At 41.5% G+C, this 17,963-nt stretch overlaps 1 protein-coding gene across 4 annotated transcripts in view; it reads left to right on the forward strand.

Moving 5' to 3' along the window:
• Auts2 (activator of transcription and developmental regulator AUTS2) overlaps nucleotides 1-17,963 on the forward strand; it is a 1,102,310-nt gene that overhangs the window by 480,984 nt on the left and 603,363 nt on the right. For all 4 annotated transcript variants that reach the window (XM_041648369.1, XM_041648371.1, XM_041648370.1 and 1 more), the window contains one exon: nucleotides 12,303-12,338. In XM_041648369.1, the coding sequence (XP_041504303.1) occupies nucleotides 12,303-12,338 (36 nt within the window). The remainder of the gene's footprint in view (nucleotides 1-12,302; nucleotides 12,339-17,963) is intronic.

Raw genomic sequence — 17,963 nt, forward strand, 5'->3', positions numbered from 1 at the left:
AAACACATAGGCATCCTCAGGAATATTAACCTTCATCAGGCGATGAAAGGAGACAGCGACAGAGACCCACACGGGAGCACCGGACAGAAATCTCAAGGTACAAATCAGGAGCAGAAGGAGACAGAGCACGAGCAAGGAACTCAGGACCACGAGGGGTGCACCCACACACTGAGACAGTGGGGATGTTCTATTGGGATCTCACCAAGGCCAGCTGGCCTAGGTCTGAAAAAGCATGGGATAAATCCGGACTAGCTGAACATAGCGGACAATGAGGAATACTGAGAATTCAAGAACAATTGCAGTGGGTTTTTGATCCTACTGCACGTACTGGCTTTGTGGGAGCCTAGGCAGTTTGAATGCTCACCTTACGAGACCTGGATAGAGGTGGGCAGTCCTTGGGCTTCCCACAGGTCAGGGAACCCTGATTGCTCTTCGAGCAGATGAGGGAGGGGGACTTGATCGGGGGAGGGGGAGGGAAATGGGAAGCGGTTGTGGGGACGAGGCAGAAATCCTTAATAAATAAATAAATTTAAAAAATTAAAAAAAAAAAAAGGAAAAAGGAACCGAATCCAGCAGCTGGAAGAGAGTGCCTACACGATGTAACTTTTCACTTATAGTACAAGAGGCCACGCCCAAGTTTTCTGGTAGCTTAAAGGCTACTGGCTAAAGGAGTTCCTACAGCACCCCACAGAGCCATTCTCTTGTCCTGACCCTTTTTTTTTCTAAATTGGATGGTTGGCAGTGTCAAGTATTTCTTGAATGTACTGCATGTTTTATATTTTTTGTTTCCTCCCATGCTTTTTGTATGTTCAGAAGAACTATTTTCTATGGGCAGTTCTCCTCTGGATTGTGTATGCTGCCTAGTTGCTGATATACTAAAAGAATTTTTTCATTGATTTGAAGGGAATGCAAAGGATTCCCGACTTGGGTGTGCTAAGAAACCATTCCTGCTTCGTCTTAGCGGCTGTTTTGTTCACCTAGAGTTTTTCTCCCACATATATTCTGATGTGACCATCATAGGGAACCTTCTAAATTGATGCACCCAACCTGTGGCCTAGCATCTTGTGGAAGGGCATTTCTATGAAAACACCTCAATACGAAATCTTTTTTAAAGTTTTAGGCTTTCTTTTCTTTCTCACTTTATTAAAAGGAAAAAAAAAACAGCTAAATTTTATGGTTCTTCAACATGAACTAGAGTATAATATCAAAAAGTTGACCATACCTGGCCACTTACTATCCCTGTGAACCTTGCTCTTCCATCTTCAGGTTTAAAAATTCCAACCATGGTTTTTTTTTTTTTTCCCCTTAAGTTTGTAATTCTGATCTTCTCAATTCTGGTACCCTCACCTCATGAGCTCTGGCTGGGTCACCCACCACTGCACACACATTATGACACAGAAACTTTTCTGGCCATAATCTGGGAGTATTTTTCTTTGTGTCCCAGGCTAGCCTGGAATTTACTGTGCAGCCAACGATGACCTTGAACTCCTGATCCTCTTGTCTCTACTTCCCCCGTGCTGGAATACCAGGTATGTGTCTTCATGCCTGTTTTATAGTGTGCTGAATGTTATGCCCAAATCCGCAAAACCCCACAAAAGCCAACAAGGAAACCAAGAGTCCTGTATGTAAAAGCAAAGAGCCTTTATTGTAATCAAGTTTGCAAACTCGGTGTTTTGCATGTACAACGCATTGGAATAACCAGAGAGCCCCGAGCTCAATTAGAATTCGCTTTTTATAGTAGTAAATGTGGGGATGAGGGGTTTCTGAGGTTTAGGACCCCTGATTGGCTGACATTTGTCTAGGCGTGTCCTGGTGAGTGGGTGCTGGCAGGTGATCCTATCTACAGTGGTTGGAATGTTAGGCATTTCCTTTGGAAGGTCTGTTCTTGGGCACTGTTCACTCCTACAACCAGGTATTGCCTCCGGGTAAACTACTGAGACTTGGGCCTTTTAAGTTTATTGAGGGCCAAGTTCTACTCTAGCAGGTGATAATGTTGGGAATAAAGAACTTCCTTTGGGTGACCTGCTCAGACTTAGCTTATCATGGCTCACCCCCACACTGAAAAGTAACTCTGAGCTTACTTAGTTCATGATAGGCCAGCACTCTCTCTACTGAGCCACACTCCTAGACCTCAAGGTAACTTTCCTTTCCTTTCAGATAATGTTAGTCTACACCATCTGTTGCCTGTTTTCTTTTTAGTAGCTTTTGTTTGGGGGAGTATATTTGGTCCCTGTTAGACAGCAGTTCTCATTACAGTGTTTTCAGCTAAGTTAAAAATTCCCTTCAGCCTTTCACACTCCTTGGTGGTATTTGATACTTAGACAATGGAGGCTTACTCTCAAATGAGGCTAATCAAGACATCCTATTGTTCTAGCGTTGTCTTTTTAATTCAGCAGGCAAAGAAAAATAGGAAAAGAAAAACCCGAAACTTGATGTAGTTGGAAGATTTGATTCTTGGGCAAAGATTTAGCAGCCCAGTGGGCTTGGGTTTTCTCTATTAAGTCCTCCCAAACCGTGTTGTCAAGAAGGGTATAATTTGCCACAGGACTTTGAGATTGTCTTCATCAAGGAGATATCATAACTTGTTCAGATTAGTCACAAAGGAAAAAGTTAAGGAAATAATTGAACATATAAATATTCATGAAGAGTTATTCAAGGGGGAAGTACTGCTTCTGATTTATAGATAATTTTATAATTGAGAAAGTTGTCAAAACTTGGGGATTGAATTTGAAAATTCAAATAAATGGAACAAAGTTTTGGATAACAGATCATGAGCATCTCCCACAAATACAGTGGAGTCCTGTATTCACATAGGATCATTTATCAGTGTGCATTCCCCAAAAACTCAGAGGCCAACAAGAACAGAGCCAGCAAATGTTTTTCTCATACAGAATTGGTTTACTTACAAGAAAGAAGCTGAAAAGCCCCAAACTGGTGACCAGAGACCTTGTGAGCTACAGATGAAATTCTCCTTGGCAGGTTGGCCTGTGTGAAACTCAGTGAGTTTCCTTGGGTCTGAAATCAGGTAAAAATGATACGCAGGATAGAACGCATTCAGGAGAAATTCCCTCATACCTAAGGGAGGACCAGGCCTGCCTTTTCCTGAGGTCTGAGACTGAAGGACAAGCTGTCTGCTTTCCCGAATGTCCTATAAATTTAAACCAAAAGTTCCTTAGTTTTGATCAAGTATCTGGCCACCCCATTGTCCAATGAAGTTAATACAGAAAGTTAGTCATCTGAATGAAGTTTCTTTCTGACGTTTGGAAATGGACATATGAGGTGGGTAGACACTTTTCAACTCATGATAGCTCGTTATCTAAAGATTCACTTAAGATGTAAAAATTATTGCTTAAAGCTTTTGGGTTTTAGGTCCAAGGGGCACAATGAGGCAGATTGTCCTTTTGGGGTAAGAGATTTATTAATTAATTGATAGACAAGCAGATAATGACAGGGGGTCGACAAAGAGTTTAGACACATGTGGCAGAATGGGAATTCATTCTTACAGCTTTCAGATGTGCCATGTGGGCTGGAGAGATGATTCAGTGATTCAGAGCCGTGGCTGCTCTTCCAGAGGTCCTGAGTTCAATTCCCAGCAACTATGTTGTGGCTCACAGCTATCTATAATGAATTCTGGTGCCCTCTTCTGGCATGCTGGCATACATGCAAGCAAAAAAAAATGTATACATAATAAATAAAATCTTTATTAAAAAACAAGTGTGCCATGTGTTTGTTGAATAGTTCATTAGTGGGTATTTCTGTTTCTACTAGCTTGAAGTGGTGAGGCAAGAATCTAAAGAACTGGTTGCTTTAGTTCTGGAAACCAAAGTTCAAGGAATAATCAAAGTTTAGCCAAAATGGAGGAAGTTTACCAAACCAAAGATCATGGCCGTGGTTTAGAAGGATTAAACTCTGGACCTTGAAATATTGACTTTGCTCTTTGTATGAAGGTAGGAGTGAGAGTTCGGGAAAGCCAGAGGCCTCTGAGCATAAGGGCATTTGGGTGAGAATGTACGGAGGATGAGGTACAGGAGAGGGGCAGTTTGATGTTGAAACATGACATTTCTCGTGCTTTTTCAACTTGGTACTCCATTTTTAGTTTTTGAGATGCAGTAGTCCAAGCTGGTCCTGAACTTATGTTTTAAAGGCTGACCTTGAACTTCTGGTTCTCCTGCCTCCACTTGCTGAGGGCTAGGTGTGCACCACCACCATGCTTTTTTTATGCAGTGCTTGGGATGGAACCTAGAGCTTCATCCATGCTAGACAAGAAGTCTGGCAACTGAGCCACATGCCCAGCTCCTACGGCTCCATAGTTGATTTTGCCTGGTGAGAGTACTGCTTATGTCCTGGTCAGTGCATATAATCTTAACTCCAAAATACTTTTTCCTGGGTAAGTGACAAATTTCAGTTGTTCTTATTGACATTAACACAAAACAAACAAAAAATCAGGGACTAAAGCGACTGCTCACAGCAGTTAAGCGCCCTTCCTGTTCTTCCAGAGGACCTGAGTTCAGGTCCCAGCACTCATGTCTTGCGGCTCAGAACTTCCTGAACTGTCAGCTCTGCGGGTGCTTGTACTCATTTACTTTATATGCCCACATAAACCTATAATTAAAAATTATGATAACGTTTAAAAGCACTACAGAAAAATCTATGAATGAATATCCTATGTGATCCTTCCTGTGTGTATCCTGCCTGTGCCCATTCTTTTCTTTAGTAGAGAACAGCAGAGCATTCAGTTGGAAGGCAGGGTGTCACATAGTTCTGGTGGTTTGCAAAGATATAGGGAAATATTTGGGTTAAAGGAGCCCAAGGTCAGGATGCACAAGCTTACCTGGGAGTGAAGGCTACACATCCATCCTGTGTTTGAAAAGCTTTAATAGTAGCGTTGTCCTCCAGATCTGTAATAGATGGGGGAAATGTAGTTTAGCTGGTTCATTCGCCTTTTTTCAGTTGTGATAAAACACCATGACCAACGCAGTTTATAGAAGGAAGGGGATATTTGGACTTAACAATTCCACAGGGATAGAAGTCCATCGTGTCAGGGAAGCATGGCAGTAGTTGGGCTGAGAGCTCACTAACTAGATGTAGGGCTTGGCTTTAATCGCTCGATGCTCGCCACCAGTGATATGCTTCCTTAACAAGGGTATTCCTCCTAAACCTCCCCAAACAGCACCACCGCCTGGGGACCGAGCGTGCAAATACTTTAGCCTATGGGGGATAGTTCTCATTTAAACCACCACAGATGGATAATCAATTTTGCTGCATTGTCAACGTAGCCGCTGAGCTAAAGCCAGTCTGGATAATCAATTTTGAAATCCCCTGTTGTCAGTAAGCTGTTAAAACAGAAACGTTAACTTCATGAGTTGAAGGAGCTGCTTTGAAGACCGCTTAGTGACAGAAATGTAGAAAAAGGCAGGTTGGAAGCAGAAAGGGGACGAGCATAAGTATTTGATGTATATCTACTTCAAAGCACAGTTTCCTTTATCCTGGAAGCTACTTCAGCTGTGTATTTCATTACTCTCGTGTGGCCTGTGGTGGCAGGAGACTGAGGCAGAGAGTGTTCCTAAGGATGCATGAGGATGTTGTTCTTTTCGGAGTAACAAGATAATTTGCAGACATAGCTTGGACAGTGTTCTGATGGCAAAAAAAAAGACAAACACACCCACCTTCCTCCACCTAGGAGGATCACAAGAGCAAGCTAAACAAGAGGGCCCAGAAATGGCCCGCGAGCTAGTCCTGTCCACCTACCCTGCTCTTCCGCTGACATGCTCCCTCCCCTGCCTTCCCAACCTCATCCAAATAACCTTTCCTGCCTACTTCGTTGGGAATGGGAATGAATTTTTAAATTTCAGAGAAATAAGAACAAAGCCCTTTTCATTTAGCAAATGGAATGTTTTTTGCCTAAGTATATTAAGTAATACTACGAAGATTGTTTGTTTTTGAGATGGTCTTATGTAGCCCAGGTTAGATTCCTGAATGGACCCCAGCGCTTTTTGAGTGCTAGTCCAGCACTCTACCAATTTAGCCACATGCTTATTAAATGAAGGAAACTTATAACTTCTTTAGAGGAAAAAGAAATTGGAATCTGCCTTTTGATTTATATAATACACAGCTGACTTCAAAAATGGGGGGGGGTACTTTTTTTCTCCTTCAGTTTTTTTCTTTTTTGAGATAGCACCTGCCTATATACCTGATTGACGTAGAACTCAGTACGTAGACCAAGCTGACTTTAAACCATTGACCTGTCTACCTATGCCAAGTCCTAGTTTTCCAGGTATGTTCCACTACTTCTGTTAATGTTTCTTCTATAGGGAGACAAAAAATAAAACAAAAATTCTAATTCTTTTTCAAATGTCCCAACTTCAGATTAAGGTATGAATCTACCCAAGTTCACTTTGAGGAGCCAGTGAGTTTTTGAGGCTTGCTTATAGAGCAGTGAGCAAAAGGTTCTGGGAGAGAGCATGGATGACCATAAAGTAGACACACTAGAAGGTCTACTCCTGGCGTGGATGGTGATAACGTTGAGATTGCACAGACGGAGCCCCCTTCTGCCGTGTTTCTCAGCTGATACTCTTTAGGTTTTCCCCAAGGAGATGCTTAGACCACAGTTGCACAGAAGTAATTGAGAGAAGCCCCTGGTGAGGGTCCCATGACTTTTCTTACATATTTTTCTGTAGAGACTCTCAACATGCCCAGCTGTGGTAATATTTGCATCTGGAGTCTATCTGAATACAGCTTTGCTGAGTATCGGATAGTCTTGAATAATGCCCCCAATACAACGTAGTCCAAGCTTGTCTCAAATATTTGATTTTCCTCCTTGATCCTCTTAAGTCACCTTGGCTGGTTTAGTTATTCCGATATGAGTGAGACTTAGCTTACTCAAGTTTGGTTCACTTTTGCTAATTCCCACAAGAGTCTGCCTTGAGTCTCCTTACCCACACCTACCCCCTAAATGATGGTATCCATCTTTTTCTCATTAGAAATCACTTGGGGGAAGGCCACCAACATAACTCAGAGAATAAAGGTGTTTGCTTCGAAGTCTAGGGACCTGAGTTTTTTTTCCTAGAACCCACATGGTAGAAGGGAAAAGAAACAACTGAAGTTTTCCTCTGTCCTTCCCATGCAAACCATGGCACACTGAAGCCCCCACACACAACTAGATAGGCCCATGCAAGTAAGTACATAAATATGAAAACTTACTTAATTGCCTGGAAGAATATAGAAATTTAAAATCAACACTATTGGGTATTGCCTCGAAATTGTTGGATTGGGCGTTGCCACTCGTCTGTTCTAAGCTTTGAAACCTTTCTCATCTCCTGTAACATGATACCGCAGGGCCTTCTGATAATGGGCAACTCCCAGCACATGTCAAGCCATGGAAGCACTGTTTCCTAATATTATTTTTTTAGCACAATTGATGTCTGTGGTTTGGAGGTCTGAGAGGCACTTATGTAATTTCTGACTTGGAAAATCATTTAAGTTTTCAAATAATTTCAGCTAAGATTTGTGTTGGAACTCAGAATGAACACAGATAGCCAAGAAATTTTTTTCTGATTTTTTTTTTTTCGGGATGGCAAAGAGTCAGAGCTAGTGTTGATGGAGAAAGAAAAAGGTCTTACCTCAAGGGGAATGGGAAAGAGTTTATTCTGGAGTCAAACAAGAGTTGCCATGTCCCAGAAGAAAGATTTAAGATACTGCAAGCACTGTGTTCCAACATTGTAACACTTGAATGAAATTTTCATAGTAAAGGAATCAATAAAGTTAGTCGGGCATTGGTGGCACATGCCTTTAATCCAAGCTCTCAGGAGGCAGAGGCAGGCAGATCTCTGTGAGTTCAAGGCCAGCCTGGTCTACAAGAGCTAGTTTCAGGACAGGCTACAAAGTTACAGAGAAACCCTGTCTTGTAAAATAACATCAAAAAGTCATGAATTAAGATACTTTCCGAATATATTGTTGCAAATAACAAGTATGCAGGTTTCAGGAAATGTGAAAAACTATTAGAGGACTCAGTGATAACACTCTTAGCTGTTTATTTGGGAGAAGGTGATAGTTTGCTAACGATTCACTTTGAAGCTTTTGGCAGTAATAATAATTCAAGCGTGGGTCTACTATGCACATTGCTCTAGGTGCTATCCCCAGCATGGAACAAACTTAATATGGGTGCCCCATGATTGGATATCCAACATTGATGAAGTAGGGGTATGTAAATTGTTTGTCATGTAAGCATGGGAACCTCAGTTTGGTTTTCCACTGCCAAACTCTTATAGACTTTTGACTACAGTCCCACGCGTATGTCTGTGTGCATACACACATGTGTATGCATGCACCCACAGGCAAGTGTGCATTCAAAAATACAGGACAAGTTTAAGGGAACTGAGATTCCTCAGTGGTTAAGCACACTTGCTACTCTGACAGGGCACCAGTACCCACTTTGGGTAGCTCACAACTACCTGTAACTCCACCTCCAAGAGATGCGATGCCCTTTTCTGGTCTCTGTGGGCGTATACACACCCTTACACTCACTCTTAGGCACACACCCCCCCCCACACACACACAGAGAATTTTACAATAAAACTTGATTTAAAAAATTTTAAGGTAATTAGCCATACAATAATTTGCAGGTCAGCTTGGAACATATGAGTTCTTGTTATTTATGAATAAAAACAAATAAACAAATGATACAATATTCATGAAACTGGTATGCTCAGTTCCTTGCTAATTGTAGATAACCTTTGATGCTAAGAGTCTGTGTGTTTGCCTTCCAGACTCTGAGGCTGACTCCAGTGCACCTTTCATACACAGGGGGTTCCAGCATCTCTTGTTTTTCGTGTCTATTCGTGTGTGTGTGTGTGTGTGTGTGTGTGTGTGTGTGTACCCATGTGTGTGGAAGCTGGGTGATAAGGCAGGGTGCTTAAATGCTTTGTTGCATTATGTTAATTCCTCAGCAGTGCAATCAAATTCATGTCGTAATTAAAGCTGTCAGTTGGAAGGCAAGCCAATCGCTGCGAAAGCACAGCATAACAAATGAACTGAAATGATTCCGCGTGTAGCTATACAATGCTTCACCAGGCATGAAATTAAATAAGTAATTTGATGTTGACATCAGAAATTGAAATGATACCCACTGTTCCCTCATTCAGTCAGACCTGCATAAACAATGGCCAGAGCAAACATGCACAACAAAGCCCTTCTTTCCACCCGCTCCCCCAAGTAATGTACAATATATATGCAAAATGAGCATATCAGAGCTTGCTTAGACCTCAAGGATGTAATTTGCTTTGGTATACAATAAGATGATGTGCGTATGGGGGTGGGAAGCTCGGTTTGGAGTGATCCTTCTTCTGGGATAAAACATTTTCGGGAAGCAGGGTGAATGAGATCAACAAATCCCCTTATATCTCTGTCATTCATCCTAAAATGAGTTTGTTTCCTAGAGGCAGGACTCCAGGCTGGTAGAAACCTAACTTTTTTCTTTCTTTACCTGCTGTAATAAGAGCTGGGGGTGCAGAAAATATGTGACATTTTCACATGGTCAGTCACTGGTAAAAGGAGTCTCCATTACAACAGTGGGTGAATTGAACCCTCTCTCTCTCTGTCTCTCTCTGTCTCTCTGTCTCTCTCTCTCTCTCTCTGTCTCTCTCTCCCCCACCCCAACCCTCTTCTACCCCCTCTCGTTTGCTTATAGAATCAAGAACACAGGAAGGTTTTGTTTGTTACTCACATTTTTCCCCCTTAATTTAGACGTGTGTGTGTGTGCGCGCACACACACGTGTACGCATATTTCACAGGTATACTGGTGCCCAGGAAGACCAGAAGAGGGTATTGTACCCATTGGAGCTGGAGTTACAGGTGGTGTATGAGTCACCTGATGGTGGGTGCTGTGAAATGCCCCCCACAGCTCCAAGTGATTGAACACTTGGTTTACGGCTGGTGGTGATGTTGGAACCTTTAGGAGGCAAAGTCCTGCTGTAGTGGAAGAGAGTTATTAAGGGCAGGCCTTGGTGCTGTTTAGGTCCCTTGTACTTCCTGTCTTCTCTCAGCTTCATGACTGATAGTGCAATGTAATGAGCAACTTCTTTTTCCTTTGGCGGGGAATGGGTTCAAGACAAGCTTTCTCTGCGTAACAGCTCTGGCTGTACTGGAACTCTAGACCAGGCTATCCTCATACTCTTAGAGATCTGCCTGTCTCTGTCTCCTGAGTGCTGGGATTAATGATGTGTGCCACTGCTGTCCAGCCCATGAGAAGCAACTCTTGGCTCTGCCGCCATGCCTTCTTTGCTGTGATAAACTTTAGCCTCAAAGTTTATCTAGACTTGCCCTCCCTTCTTTAATTCGATTTTCTCTGATGATTCATCAAAGCATGAAAAAGAGCAACTCAGCTGGGCAGTGGTAGCTAATCCAAGTACTTGCAAGGTAGAGGCAGGCGGATCTCTGTGAGTTTGAGGCCAGCCTAGTCTACGGAGGGAGTTCCAGGACAGCAAAGTCTACATAACAAAACTCTGCCTCAAAATACAATAAATAAATAAGTTGAGTAACTCAAATACCTTCCCAGTACACAGCCAGCCGAAATCATGTCTGCTGTTAAGAAGTGTTGATGTTGCCTTCTGTATCAAATAATACACACACACACACACACACACACACACACACACTCTTTCAAACAATATTTTGGGTGCAAGACATGATATGGGGGTACATGTCTTCTTATGCCTGTTTAAAGAGTAGGAGATCGGATATGTAAATGGAACAGCTCAAGTTAGTGGGTTTTTTTTTTTTTTAATTCTGTGGGAGATTGGACCTCTTCATAGAGGTGATTGTCCCCCTAAGGCAAAGCTGCTGAGGCCACAATGGAAAGACTGACTTGTCATTGGGTTATTTTCATTTTGAACTTATTTTGTGTCTCCCTTGATTATAAAGGAGATGAAAAAAATTAAATAATTTGTTAAGACAGGTTCTCAAGAGAACATATACACCAAAAAGTTCCAGATTTGCTCTGTAGTTTCTTTGGTAGAGTACTTGCCTAGTGTGCATGAGAACCTGGGTTCCATCTCCAGCATTGTTTAAACCACGCTTGGTAGTGTACTCCTGTTGTCCCTGCATTCAGGCAATGGAAGCAGGAAGATCAATGGTGTCCTCAACTACAGGGAGTTGAAGGCCAGCCTAGACCACATGGAGACCTTGTCTAAAACCCCAGGTAGAGGACTGGGCAAATAGTTTAGTTGGTTGAATGGTTGCATTTGAGCACTAACATTACATAATTGAGTGTAGTGGTATTCTGTCCCCCAGTAATTGAGGGCAAGCCTAGACTACATGAGGGCTTGTCTTAAAAAAGCAGAGCAGGGTGTGGACTAGAGAGATGATTCATTGGTTAAGATCACTCGTTCCTCTTGTAGAGGATAGAAATTCAATCCCCAGCATTCACATCAGGAAGCTCACAGCTGCCTATAATTTCAGTTCTAGAGTATCCAATATCTTTTGGCCTCTTCAGAGTACCTGCACACACGTTGTACACATAAACTTATATAGGCATACCTATATACATATAGATCATAATAAGATATACAAGCAGCTTCCATGTTCATTCTTTGACTCCCCCCCCCCAAGTATATGATATCCTTAGTTTTGCTCAGAGTTATTGATTTTTAGTGGTTTAGTGTGTCAGAGCTGTGGCAGTCTGAATTGGTAATATTGAGACAAAAACTGCTTCCCTCTGACCATGGATTCTTTGCATTTTAGTCAACTAATTATGTTTACAAAATGTCTAATTTTTGTACAGTGCCAAGTGTGTACTAACCAAAGCCTTCAGGGAATAAACTGACAAGTAGGTCATATACCAAAAAGTCATCCAAACCCATTGGGCTTTTTATTTTCAAGTCAGTCTGGACTTTTCCCCTTTCCTGCCTCTCTGCGGCCGCAAAACCAAATAGCTTGAGACCCAGGCCTTGAATGTCAGGAAGTCAGGGAGGCAGGCTGCCACGTGCCTGTTTAGTCTCAGTGCAGGGCGAAATGCCATCATTAATTCATTACCCAGCTGCCTGTCAAATAAATTGGCAATTACGTCCACCGCAGAAGCTCAGAATCCAGTAAATAGCACGTTAGCATCTCTGGGTTGTTGAGAGATATAAAGGGGGAAATTAAGCAACACATTCTGTGTATCAGTAGCAGATGACAAGGGGCCTCACGCCCGTGCATGTGATGTCTGGATGAAAAGCTCACAAAGGGCTGGTAATGAGCTGTGTGGATGGGAGCATGTTAAAAATCGTTACTGACTTCCTCACTCTGTCTTTGTGCTTTCTTTGCAGAGTTCAGCTCCTTCCAGCTTGGGAACAGGCTACTTCGTAAGTTCATCTCCTCCTCCACCTGCGCGCCTCGTGTTGCCATCGGTCCCCTTCTGTAAAAAATCCTCATTACAGTGTGAACAAAACATGGTCAGGGGTTCCCTCTCATTCCTCATGAGCACACAGATTTCTGCCCTTTCATTGAGAGTTGTCTTATTTCTCAAAGGTTTATCCTGTTGGGCCCTAAGGATCAGGAGGCAATTGCCTAGCTGGGGTACTTAGCATGTTTGGCAAATTTGGGGAAACATGATTGCTCTTCCCAGCCCAATTCCATAATTAATGGAAATCAGGTTACATATGAAGGTACCTTCTTTGAAGCTGTCTTAAGAGCATCTATGTACACAGTGACTTGACTTGTATTTTTGTTCTTACATTTGTGGGTGTTTCCCTCACACTCTGGTTGGTATCCCCTATCTAGCTTATATGACAGCAGTTACCATACTTACAGTTTGCCCTTAGGGGAGAGGAGGGGATGGAGGAAACATATTTCTGGGATATCACACTATCTTTTATAGAAAATGGTTGCTTCATTAAATTTTTACAACAAAATTATCCTTTGTGGATTCAGTATTCCTTTTCAAGATATCAGTGAGGAAGAATTGGAAGCCAGCATTATTTACACAAGATAACATAGCAGTGTTACAGTTTTTTGCAGTATTTACAGGAACTTAATTGTGTTTGGAAGGGACGCTTGATCCTAGAAGACCCGAGACTGAACACATCCTATGAAACATGGTCACTAACTACTAATTCAGGGCAGCTACTTTTAACTTTGTCCTCTTAAGATGCTCACCCCTCTTCTGCTGACTCTTTTTTCTCAATGGATTTCTGTTAAATTTTGGAAATCAGCATTGTTTCCATGAATGTTGAGTCTTTCCTAAGTTTCACTAAAAAATACCCACCCACACAACTTAGTCTTAATCTGTCATCCAAGGCAAATGGTAAGGACGGCTCTGGACTCGCATCATACAGTTAGCTCAGTTAGCATCCAGGGCCTAAATATTCATGCTTACAGAAGGAGCAGGATGCTCTCAGCGTCTTGCTTCAGCAGTTGAAAGAACAGACGTGGTCCCATCTGCCATCTCTTCACACCAGTCTGGGTGTGGGTTGAGATGTTGGAAGTAAAATCTGGAAGCTGTTGTGCCTGTCCTCCATGCATGGGCTCTATTCTCACCCCACCTCCTTTTCAGAAATAAAGCCCATACCACTACCTTTGCCATGTTCACTTATAGCCCGAATAGTCTTTTGTTAATTTTTTTTAATTGGCATTATAACTGTCCTGAAAGAAGAATGTTGTCTAAAGAATGGACATTTGTTTTGTTTTTTACTTCCTTAGTTCTATGAATACTTAGCTTTATTTTCTAATGATAATCTGATAACTAACAAATCCTTAATTAGGATTTGAGATTTTTTTTTAATGCTGAAACAACTTTGCTTAACTTTAAAACTTCTTCATTTTGCTAAAATTGCTTTGGTAAAATCAACTTACTCTGCTTATCTCAAGAACTGTCGTGTTATTAGCGTACATGGAGAAGATGAGTACCAGATGTCTGTTTCGCTCTCAGCTATGATAAAAATCCCCCTCCCAGAATGTGTTTCCAATACTGCATTGTTCTGTTATCACCCTGCAAAATCCTTGGTGGAGTTGCCAGGCCCGCATCAAACCCTGGCTCTGTTTCAAGTGTCATTCCAACAGTATCACATGTAATACTCAATACCAGGGACTAAGGTCCATGTTGGTGAGTTTCATGCTTTTAAATAATGTATCTGCAACTTCTGTACTTGCTCTCTCCCCCAAACATACTGTTCCCTTGTTCTTAGTGGTCTGTGTATCAGAATGGCTCTCACTCAGTACAGAAGACTCAGGCTCCGTATTAGGTTGAGTCCCATACTAATTTTTTCCTTTCTCATTAATCTGCTTCAACAACTTTTTGATATGTGGATGGGGGAAATCACTACAGATGAACTAATTCTTTTCATTAAACCATAAATTGTTGGGTTTGGAAAGGCCAAAGTCCTTCACCTTTGGGGCTTACCAGATCAGAAGTGCTTGTTTAAACACTTTCCCATGGCTCAAGTATCCTCCTCACTCTAGAAACTAGTTATCTCCCATTTACTGTAGTACAGATTTTAGTAAACAAAGGTGAAAAACCTTTGGTTTTGTTTGTTCATAATCCATGCATCATGAAGTCTGTATTTGTGTGCATGTGGTGTGTGTGTGTATGTGTGTGTGTGTGTGTGTGTGTGTGTGTGTGTGTGTCTGTGTGTGTGTTTGTATCTGTACCTGCGCTTGCTCACTCTTGGACCAGTCCAGCTCATTGTACTCGTCTCTCAGTTCTTTGACTGTGTCTGTTCTGTTCTGCTGAAGGCTTTTAAAGAAGTCTTTGTTTTTGATCTGGTTTTATTTGTTTATGTCTCCCTGGTTTTGTGTTCCAAAGATGTCTTCTTAGGTCTGTCAGTTTTCCAGTCTATGCAAAAGCAGAAGATTTTGGAGATGGGAACAGCAGTGAAGAGCACTATTTACATAAGCATATTGCAAAGAATTCTTAAAGTAGACAAAATAGAGAAGGTTTGGAACAAACTTTGCACGTTTCGGGGAGGCTTTGAATACTGTGAGTGTTATACACACACATACACTCACACACACTCTGTCTCTCTCTCTCATTGCATACGCATCCACTGCTCAGCTCATATTCTAAATATAAATGAAATTATAGGCAACTTGGAATCAATTTGCTGGGTTTTTCTTTCCTTTTTGGCAAGCAATCTGAAACTTGTTGGAGTATGTGTAGGGTTTTCTTTTTTTTTTTGTTTTTGATTTTTTTAAACGTCAACTCAGTGAATACATTTTCTGTTTGATTTAAACATTTCTGGATATCTTTCCGTCTGAAACATATAGTTGAAATTTTACTCTGAGTAACATGTAATGAAGTACCTTGTAGCAGAATGACTTGTGCGACTGGTTGTGTGACCTTTGGCAGGGCAGTTGATGTCTTTGTTTCTGCCTCACCACCCACCTAATAGAGTTGTGAGTCTTAAACAAAATGACATAATTAACATACACTGAACAGAGCTCATGAACATCATGTGCTAGGTTTTTTTTCCCCTATAAATTTTTTAAATTGTTTTTAAAATTTTTTATTGTTGATTATGTGCACAGTAGTGCTGGTTCCGTAGAGCCCAGAAGAGGGAGTCAGATGTCCTGGAGCTTGAATTACAGGTGGTGTGAACTCCTGATATAGGTTTTAGAAACTGAGCTTGTATCCTCTGCACAGGAAGTATGCACTTTGAAACCACTGAGGGCCTCTAAGTGTCTCTGTTCTTCACACAGCTCATGAGTAGATAAACTTTATGTCAAACTATGCAATATTGTATTGGCAGAGGGCACCACTAAAAATTAATAACATGAAAGTATATTTTGCCATTTGCGTCCATGTTATAGAATCAGTAATTTTCCTTCCTGGAGCTTTCACGTGGGCGTGGGATTCTGTTTTTGCTTGGCTGTATCTCACTCTGTGTGAACTTCAGGCACAGATGCTTTTCTTTGTCATCCTGGTGATGATGACATTGGAATGACCTCTTCTCTGTGTTGCCTGTTTTTGTTTTTTTTTTTTCCATTGAGAGATTTAAAGCTCATCATGAACATTTCACATGCCTATGTTTTGGGCTTGGCAGTTAAGGAAGGTTTATTCAGTAATTACACTCATAAGAAATTGGTTACAGGGTGTGTTACCTACCCTGTGACACCAAAAAAAAGTGGTTGGGAGGAGTGACCAGAGTTGGGAGAAAGACAACACTCCATCAGATTGGTCTGTCATCGAATCTGGAATTCACTGATTGGTTAGGCTGGCTGGCTGCTAAGTTCCCAGGGATCCTCCTGTCTCTGCTTTCCCATCAAGGCTGGTTTTTCTTTATGGGTGATGGATCTGAACTCAGGGCCTCATGTTTCATCTTTCCAGTCCCTGAAGTGGTATAAGTTGGAGCCCTGTAATCACGTCTGTAATTAGGTGATTGACTTCTTTGGCTGAGCCCATATGCTCTCGTGAAAGGGACTCTTAGACCAGGGTGAACCATCCTGCCTGCTCCCCTGAGAGCCTCCTTCCAGTTACTTCTTTTAAAATTCAAGCTTGCTAGTTGTCACACTTTAATTTCTCTAGGAAACCAGTGTGCTGATAGCCTATGATTCACACTGTAGGAAAGGGGGTTTGAATACATTATACTTCCTAAGATGGGGTGTGTGTGTAATTACTGTTGTTCTTCACATTACTTAACTTTCAGGAATTTTTTCTGTGATCAGGTACAAAGTGCAACATGGTGTCCTGTGCCTTTCTTCCAAAGGGAAAGTTCTTTGTCTCCTTCTTAGGTTTTTAACTACAAACCCTTGAAAACTCTCATGACCATTTATTATAATTTGTGTATTTTTTTGTAATTTAAAATATTTTCATTAGAAATGTATTATTGAATATATTTATATTTTTGATTGTTATTTTAATTGTTTTACTAAAATCATTTCGTTCCACCCTTCAAACCCTTCCATATTTCACCCCTACCACTCCCTCTTAAAATCATGTCCCCTTTTTGTTTAATTATTATTGTGTTTTTATTTATAAACAAGCAAATCAATCCATTTAGTTTTGCTCTCATATAACACACCACACACACACACACACACACACACACATACACACACACATATTTTAGATCTGTTCACTTGGTTTTGGGTTTCAAAGTAAGGAGTTATCCCTGGAGAAGATTTTAATTCTCATTCTCTTTCCCCCTCTCTGCCCTCAGCAACTTTTAATTGTTTGTAGGTATTCATTTATAGGTGTGGATCACATCCCCATCCCAGGTGACCATATATTTTTTTTTTTTTGAATTTTCGAGACAGGGTTTCTCTGTGGCTTTGGAGCCTGTCCTGGAACTCATGCTGTAGACCAGGCTGGTCTTGAACTCACAGAGATCCTGCCTGCCTCTGCCTCCCTAGTGCTGGGATTAAAGGCGTGCACCACCACCGCCCGGCCCCATATTTTTGAACTATACTTTTAAAAATACTTCTAGGGATATGGTAAGCTAGCTTAGCAGGAAAAGGTGCCTGCTGCCAAACTTGATGATTTGAGTTTAATCCCTAGGATCCACATGGTGGAAAGGAGACGACTGACTCCAGTACGCTGTTCTGTGACCTCAGCACATATGTTTCCGGGTCATTCTAGATCCTGTCAGCTTGATCCATGTTAACTCTCACACTATCTGCAAAGTTTCTTGGCAGTGGATGTTATCAAATCTATTAAGAGTTCACATACTTTTGGTGAACATGGGGAGATGACCTTCTCTACCATGTTTCTCAAAGATATGAAGGAGGAAAGAAATCATTAAAGAGAAAATGGAAATAACAAGCTATCCCAGAAGAAACATACCAAAAGGGCCTTCTGTTGTGGTATTTCATGCCAGTGATGGGTGCCACAAAGGACCAGTGCTTAATGTTGGCCCTGTTGTCCTTTCCATGCTGCGGAGGGCACTATGAGATCCTGGGTACTGACTTTCAGCACCAGCTTTCTATTGATGTGTCTCTTAGTGAAAGTACATATCCTTTAATTATTAATGCATATTTCTTTTTTTTTTTTCAAA

Source organism: Microtus oregoni, unplaced genomic scaffold, assembly GCF_018167655.1.
Source record: "Microtus oregoni isolate MIOR12 unplaced genomic scaffold, Mior012 000003F_ref0000135, whole genome shotgun sequence".
Classification (NCBI taxonomy): Eukaryota; Metazoa; Chordata; class Mammalia; order Rodentia; family Cricetidae; genus Microtus; species Microtus oregoni.